At 41.9% G+C, this 8,317-nt stretch overlaps 1 protein-coding gene across 2 annotated transcripts in view; it reads left to right on the top strand.

The window, feature by feature from the left end:
* The first annotated feature begins 3,716 nt into the window (after positions 1-3,716).
* The window catches only part of fam184b (family with sequence similarity 184 member B), a 232,613-nt gene continuing 228,012 nt past the window's right edge, over positions 3,717-8,317 (top strand). For both annotated transcript variants that reach the window (XM_033026050.1, XM_033026059.1), the window contains exon 1: positions 3,717-4,105. In XM_033026050.1, the coding sequence (XP_032881941.1) occupies positions 3,971-4,105 (135 nt within the window). In that variant the 5' untranslated portion in view covers positions 3,717-3,970. The remainder of the gene's footprint in view (positions 4,106-8,317) is intronic.

The following is an 8,317-nucleotide window of genomic DNA, read 5'->3' as shown; positions in this document are numbered from 1 at the left end:
TGTTTCATTGTAGAACAGGGAAGAAATAGTATGCCTTTATGGAAGTAAACCAAGCAAAGACTGTCACTTAACTTAAGCTTTCTATTTGTTGAATAAAATGCTAGAGTAGGGGTGGCCGACATCTGCCGTTTAAGAGTGTCAAATGCTGCCTGTTGTTGTTCATGCCAGGTCATATATTTACCAAGGACGGCCTGCAAACTGATCCAGCGAAAACCAGTGCCATTAATGAACTCCCAGCACCCATTGACGTGCCCAGCTTGCAGAGGTTCCTTGGCATGGCGGACTATTTGAGCAAATTCATTCCTGATTTCAGCGAAACGTCAGCCCCATTACGCCTTCTCACACACAAAGACACTGCTTGGACCTGGCATGAACAACAACAGACAGCATTTTACACTCTTAAACGGCAGATGTCGGCCACCCCTACTCTAGCGTACTTTGATCATAGACTGCCTGTTACACTTACATGTGATGCCTCACAACATGGCCTGGGCGCTGCATGCCTTCAGAATGATGGCCATGGCAATAAGCCTGTCGCCTATGCCTCAGGCACCATGTCTGACACAGAACAACGATACGCCCAAATTGAAAAGGAATTACTAGCGGTAGTTTTTGCCTGCAAAAAGTTCAACGATTTCATCTTTGGTCGCACAGTTACAGTTGAAACCGACCACCAACCACTTATCAGCATTTTCCATAAACCTATTCATAAATCTCCAGCGCGCCTACAACGGATGTTACTACAACTTCAAAAATATGACATCGTCCTCGCCTTCAAACGTGGAAAGGATATGCACCTGGCAGACAATCTTTCACGTGCACCTCGGAAGACCTGCAAGGGTCTGCCCTCACAGGATGATGACTTTATCGTGATGCCCGTATCCTTCATCCCTTCATCATGGATGTAGGACTTAGTTGCCCACACTGCCACTGACAAGACCCTACGGATCCTAACCTCTGTCATTAAGTGTGGCTGGCCAGCCAAGCACTACAATGTTCCTTTGCTAGTCCGACCTTTCTTCCCTGTTCGGGCCGAATTGGTGCTACAACACGGGATTGTTTTAAAAGGACACAAGGTCGTGGTTCCTGCTTCATTGCATCACCAGTATTTCGATGCTGTCCATGCAGGACACCCAGGCGTTGAAGCCACTGTTTCACGGGCGAAAAGCATGTTTTACTGGCCTGGCATCAACGGCAATGTGACAGCTTGTGCTGTGTGCAATAGCATGGCACCTCATCAACAAAAGCAACCACTTCTGCCACATCCTGTACCTGCGCTCCCATGGTCTACAATGGCAGCTGTTTTATTTGAGTGGCACGGCAGGCAGTACCTGGTGCTCGTGGATTCGTATTCAGGGTGGTTCAACATTGATTTTCTCAGCAGCCCCACTTCCAGCGGCGTGATTTTGAAACTATCTCGTCATTTTTCAATCAATGGATCTCCAGGCAAGCTGTTGACTGACAATGGCAGCCAGTTCACCAGCCAACAATTCAGAGAGTTTGCCAGACAATGGAATTTTCTCCATATCACCAGCAGTCCTGAGTATCCACAATCTAATGGGCTGGCTGAACAGGCTGTCCAAAGTGCGAAACAACTCATGGAGCGCTCTCACAGGGCCAAATCTGACGTATTCCTAGATTTGCCTGCTACAAATCAAGTGAACCTCAGCAATCTATATTATCAACAGGTATTTTCGATAACTCAGACTTCCAGAGGAGTGAGGGAGCAGGGCACCCACTGTTGTTTTTATTTCAAAATGTTAATTCTTCTACGATTTTAGAGGTCATCGCAGTTCAGCAATCACTTCGCTTCTCCAAAACCACTTTCTTGTCTGAAATGCTGATTGTGCCACGGGTTGAATATGTTTTAAATGTACTGCTTCGGAGATCACCTCCCCTTAATAAACTTGTCCTCATCCGTCTCCTCAATATCCAGCCCCCTTCATGAAAGCTATCCCTGGATTGGAAGCATTTTCTTCCAGATCCGGACACATACTGAAACAGAAGAAAATTATAGCTAAGTGTGCAAATTGCTTCCTTACATCTTTGAAGAAGGGTTCCAACCCAAAACGTCACCTAAAGATACAGCGTACAAACAGGCCCTTCGTCCCGCCGAGTCCGCGCTGACCAGCGATTCCTGTACACCGACACGATCTTACACACACTGGGGACAATTTACATTTGTACCAAGCCAATTGGCCTACAAACCTGTACATCTTTGGAGGAAACCGGAGCACCCGGAGAAAACCCACGCAGGTCATGGGAAGAACGTACAGACAAGCACCTGGAGTCAGGATTGAACTCGGGTCTCTGGCGCTGTAAGGCAGCATCTCTACCGCTGTGCCACTGTGCTGCCCACTCCTACTTGCCTTGAGAAGATAATGATGTGCTGTATTTTTGAACTATTGTGGTCAAAGAGTCATACGGCATGAAAACTGGCCCTTCGGCTCAACTTGACCATGCTGACCAAGATGCCCATCTAAGTGAATCCGATATACCCACCTATGGCCCATATCTCTAGAAACCTTTCCTATCTATGTACCCGACCTAATGGCTTTCAAATGTTGTTATTGTACTCTGCCTCAACCACTTTCTCAGGCAGCTCATTTCATATACCCACCGCACTCTGTGGAAAACATTGCCCCTCTTGGTCTTATCTTTCCCCTCTTATCTTAAACCTATGCCCTCTGGTTCTTGATTTCTTTACCTTGGGGAAAAAGATTGCATTCACCCTACCTATTCCCCTCAAGATTTTATACACGTAAAATCACCCGAGGAATAAAGTCCGAGCCTGCCCAATGTCTAGCTCAGGCCCTCGAATCTTGGCAACATCCTCATAAATCTTCTCTGCACGCTTTCCAACTTAATGACACCTTTCCTGTAGCAGGATGAACAAAACTGAACATGATACTCCAAATGGATCAGAATGGATCGACTGGGCTTATATGCACTGGAATTTAGAATGTCTGGGAGGGGATCTTATAAAAGTTATCAGCTACAACTCCAGTGAACCTCGGCAATCTATATTATCAACAGGTATTTTCGATAACTCAGACTTCCAGTGGAGTGAGTGAGCAGGGCATCCACTGTTATTTTTGTTTCAAAATGTTAATTCTTCTACGATTTTAGAGGTCAACGCAGATCTTATAGTAACATATAAAATTCTTCAGGTAATGGACAGGCTAGATGCAGGATAAATGTTCCCGGTGACGGGGGAGTTCAGAACCAGGGGTCACAGTTTAAGAATAAGGGGTAGGCCATTTAGGACTGAGATAAGGAAAAACTTTTTTACTCAGAGAGTTGTGAATCTGTGGAATTCTCTGCCACAGAAGGCAGTGGAGGCCAATTCACTGGATGTATTCAAAAGGGAGTTAGATATAGCACTTGGGGCTAACAGAATCAAGGGATATGGGGAAAAAGCAGGAACCAGGTACTGATATTGGATGATCATATGATCAACTATGATCATATTGAATGGCGGTGCTGGCTCGAAGGGCCGAATGGCCTACTCCTGCACATATTTTCTATGTTTCTCCAGAGATGCTGCCTGACCCGCTGAGTTACTCCAGCATGCTGTGTCCTATCCGGATAGTGCATCTCTGCTGGATCCCTTCCCCACAGAGCACCCACCGTTCTGTGTGTGCATTGCATGACGTTCAAAGCACGGATCTCTCGTTTCATGCAAACTTTGCCCCGTGTTCACAGGCAGCAATGAGCAGCGCCAACCCACTGATGCCTCCCTCCTCAGCCCTGCCCGGTGGCTGGCACTGAACCACCATTCGCTTGAGCAGTCCCCGGGACGGGTTGCCCGCGCCCGCTTCTGCTGCTTCCACCGGGGAACCGGACCATCGGGCGGACGGAGCCGGACAAGCGGGCGCTCCTGCAAGCCCGCCTCGGGCACCCGAGCCACGCATTCCTTCTCCTCGTCCCCTCCACCCCAAACCCCCGGGGCTCTGCCAGTCTGGGAACCATGGCGACGGGAGTGAGCTGGGCAGTTCATGCTGCCAAATGCAACGGCTCGAAAGCAACTGTGGCGGATCCGGAGCTGCACTACGACCACGACATGCATTTGAAAATGAGTAAGAAGATCGCCCAGTTAACCAAGGTATGGTCCGCGGTTGTGAAGGCTGCATGAGTACATTGCAAAATTAGGAAGGTGCAAGCGCGTCCACCAGGCTGGAATTATAAAAACCCAAATGTCCAATTATATTTGCCACGACGTTATGTGCACTTAAAATTCTGGCTTTAAAAGCAGCAATATAAATATACAATATTCTGCAAATGTTGAAGAGTTTGATACGAGGCTCCTGTTCATTCGAGCAATTTACTTAATTCCCTGGTAAACTTTTAGGTGATTAATGTTTGATTCCCGGTATACATTTCTTCCTTCAATATCACATCGGTGTAATTAAAGTTAACAGATCGCTAATAGTTGGCAGTTAATAAAAAAGCCTCTCAGAACAAAAACATCAGAAACTTGGTGATCATCATAAGAATACAAAAGAAACCTCGAAGGTGCTTGCGTTTGTGTAAAAAGCGGGTTGGTGAGGAGCATTCCTCCTTTCAGCGATCATCTCGAGAATACATTGACTGTTGAATGTTCCCAGGAATATAAACAAGCTTTCATTCGACTGATCTTTAAATCAAGTAAACAGCGAAGAACAAAGCTTCTCAAAGCTATTTATTTGTTGTGGTGGTTGTTAGTCTTTACATTTCTGAGGGAAACTGGTAACTACGGAGGGAGCATACATTATCCCATACAAGGATTTTCATGGGATTATCTTGGTAAATTGCTTTTACTTATGTAATACCAGTATGTCATGCACGAATGCCGCTCATCTGCTGTTTTCCTATTAGACATAGAAAAATAATTAATACAACAGTGACATTTGATTATGTTATTAAAAACATCACGATTGGACATAATGTTGAACTTAATCCCTTTCCTGGTTGAGTGTTAAGAAATAAGTTTACTACCTGCATTTGAATGCTAAGAGTATTTCATTTTGCATTCAATATCCTCTGGAAAATAGCTGCTGCTTTCATAATAAATAACTGGTTGAATAATACGTGCAATGGTTATTGAGGAGTATTTACTGTAAGCTTCAAACTAGATTTAAGAAATACTTTTAGCAAAGGTAAATAACATGGTCAAGGTTGTGGCATCCGGTAATTTTTATTTACAATAACATATTTAAGATGTAGAATATTTTAATTTGTAGCAGACTGTAATATACAACCATAAAATGATTCCACACACCTGTTTAAATTTTTTTTTGCAATCCTTAAGACTAATTTAACTATTAGCATCATGTTGACATGATACCCCAAATTAAAATAGATTGTTGCTAGCTGAATATAGGCTGAAGGGAGCAACTTGTAGGACACTTTAGTTGGCAAAGACGGTAAATTTAGAACTGTGCAAAATGCCAACTCCACCTCTGAAAATCCAAGGGAACGTTTTACTTCTTAGTTTTGTGTTTTTATATTACAATGGTACACCACTATTAATTTTAAATATACAATTTTAAACATAATAATATCTGAAAAATGTCATTAAGACATTTACGCTTGTCCTTTTGGGATATTTAAAGTGCTCATTTAGTTTTTGGGAAGGTGATGATTGGCATTGTCTATCACAAAAGGACAAGCATAAATGTCTTAATGACATTTTTCAGATATTATTATGTTTAAAATTGTATATTTAAAATTAATAGTGATGTACCATTGTAATTTTGATGTGCATCTAACTTGTTGGCCATAGCTCTTGCCTGACAATGTTTTGTTTTTATGAGGGAGACAATCTCTTTATTGTGGGTAAACATTTCTAATATATCTTAAAGGGGATGTACCACTGCAATGAAGAATTGTCATTAGCAGCTCCCTGCTCAGATCTTTCTGACAAAGCCATGCTCAAACTGAATTTGGGACTGTCAATGAGAAAGTCATCAAACAGTGAAGCGGCAACAATTTCCGAGTCAGATCCCTTGCAGCAACAAATCAGCAGCTGCATCAGGAACTCATTCAATTGCTGCCCCTGGGATAAAACATATTTAATAGGTCTGTGTACAATGCATATGTTTAAGCAAGATCTGCATTGATTTAACATAGATGATAGATTCTCTTGTTTCAAAAACGTCATTTTCTGTCATGTAGCTGTTGATGCCAGTAAATTTAAAAAAACCCAGTAACTATGACAGGTTTGACTTTTGGACAAGCTTTTTTTGTTGGAAATTTGAAAATCGATGATTGAACATACTCATGGATGTCGAAACAATAATCTCCTGATTTTAACTATTAAAGTTGGACTACAGAAGAATATACAATAGCTTGGAATGGAAAAGAAGTAAGTGAAAGTAAAAAAGGAAATGTTGTTCAGGGTAATAAGTATGTAATCCAACCTATTATGGACCTCTCCACATTCATTTAGTTTCCTACTGATTGCTTTGCACATTGTCTTCACAAGCCCCCAAAAAAACAAAAGAAGCAAAACTCTATCCTTCCATATCCAAACTTCAATGCTATTTATAGACACGTAGCAATATTTTATGACTACTTTTACAGTGGCACTGTCGCCATCTTGCAATAATTATTGTGATCTATTGTTAGCTTTATTACCTTCAATCGCAATTCCACCCAATTACTAGTTTAAGTGTTTTAGAATAAAGGAATGGTTTTATTCTAGCATGACCTTGGACTTACAGATCCTATGATTATATGCTTTGATTTTATGTAAACAATATAGTTATGTTCTGCTTACACATCCATTGTATTTTCAATTTCATTCAACAAGTAAATCATTTCCGTACACAGGATAATTCAATGTTTTAAATAACAATGTCAAGGTGTTTGAAACATGTACCCGATAGTTTTGACAGCTGAATTGTCATATAAGAGTATTAACTGAATGTGGAAATGGCGATTCTGTTGAATGTCAAGGGTTCATTGTTGGACTCTCTACTATCACATAGAAGGCCATTGTGTGGCACGCATGCTACTTGTCACTCGGGCAAAACCTGATAAATGTCCAGGTCTTCAATGGTTCAATAGTTCTTTATTGTCACATGTACCGAGGTACATTGATATTAATTTTTTTTGCATACAGTTCAGCAAAGTATTACTAAACATAAGCACAATCCTAGTTTAAGTAAAGGTGAATAGAAATACTCCACTGAGACAATCTGCAAGAGTCGCCAGGTTTGCTGCCATTTTCAAAGTCCATGGTGCTTTAAGTGCAGCTGACCATAAAGGCCTATTGTGTAGGAAGGAAGACTCTTTTGGGTCGACACCCTTCTTCAGACCCTTCTCGACCCGAAACTTCACCCATTCCTTCTGTCCAGAGATGTTGCCTGTCCCGCTGAGTTACTTCATCATTTTGTGTCTATGAAGGCCCGTTGTCCAGGTGTTGCAGGTTGCAAATCTTGATGTCACATGCAGTGAATCAAATAGCTCAACTAGCTTTTGAGGTGCAGGGTCCTCAGGATGTGACCAAGATGGATGTTACTCACTGGGCTTCTTTGACAGAAGAAAGCTGCAAATGTTTCTGTATTGCCTCTGGACATGATCTGGGCTTTGATATCATCAGATTTGGAATGTTCATGTAGCCTCATCCCCCTCCTCCCATTTGTTGGTTAATTGTCCACCACTAATGAATGGCTATGGAAAGATGTGCAAGGTCAAAATGCATTGTTTATGGGACTGCTTAGCTCTATGCATACCATTCTGCTTCCATTGTTTGCCATTTAGTCTTTAGTCATGGGTTAATCAGGCTGGCATATTCTTCTCCGGTCCTCATTGAACAGGGTTGCTTAGGATGAGGGATGTGCTGTTCCATAAACTTGTGATGGAATATAATTCTGCTGCAGTTGATGCACCAAGTCAGTTCATAGATGTCTAGATGTCCATAGTATCCAGTTTGACTTTGGCATTGACATCGGTTTATTATTGTCACATTCACCGAGATACGTGAAAAACTTTGTTTTGCATGCTATCCACACAGATCATACCATAAATTAATGCAATCTTAATCATACATGAACACAACAGATAATGCAAAAATAGGAAGGAAACAGAATCTAGAATATAGTGTTAAATTTACAGAGATAGTACAAAAACGTAAAAAAAACTGCAAGGACTACAATAAGGTAGGTTGGAAATTGTGAACACATCCTTAAAATATGAGAAATCTGTTCAAGACTGTAATAACAATGGGAAGAAGCTGTTCTTTTATCTGCTAGGATGTGCATTCAATGTTTTGTATTTACTGACTGAAAGGAATGGGGAGACAAGAGATTAACCGGGGGTGTGAGTGGTCCTG

The sequence above is a fragment of the Amblyraja radiata genome, chromosome 1, assembly GCF_010909765.2.
Source record: "Amblyraja radiata isolate CabotCenter1 chromosome 1, sAmbRad1.1.pri, whole genome shotgun sequence".
NCBI lineage: Eukaryota > Metazoa > Chordata > Chondrichthyes > Rajiformes > Rajidae > Amblyraja > Amblyraja radiata.
This window is presented reverse-complemented; position numbering and strand designations above follow the sequence as displayed.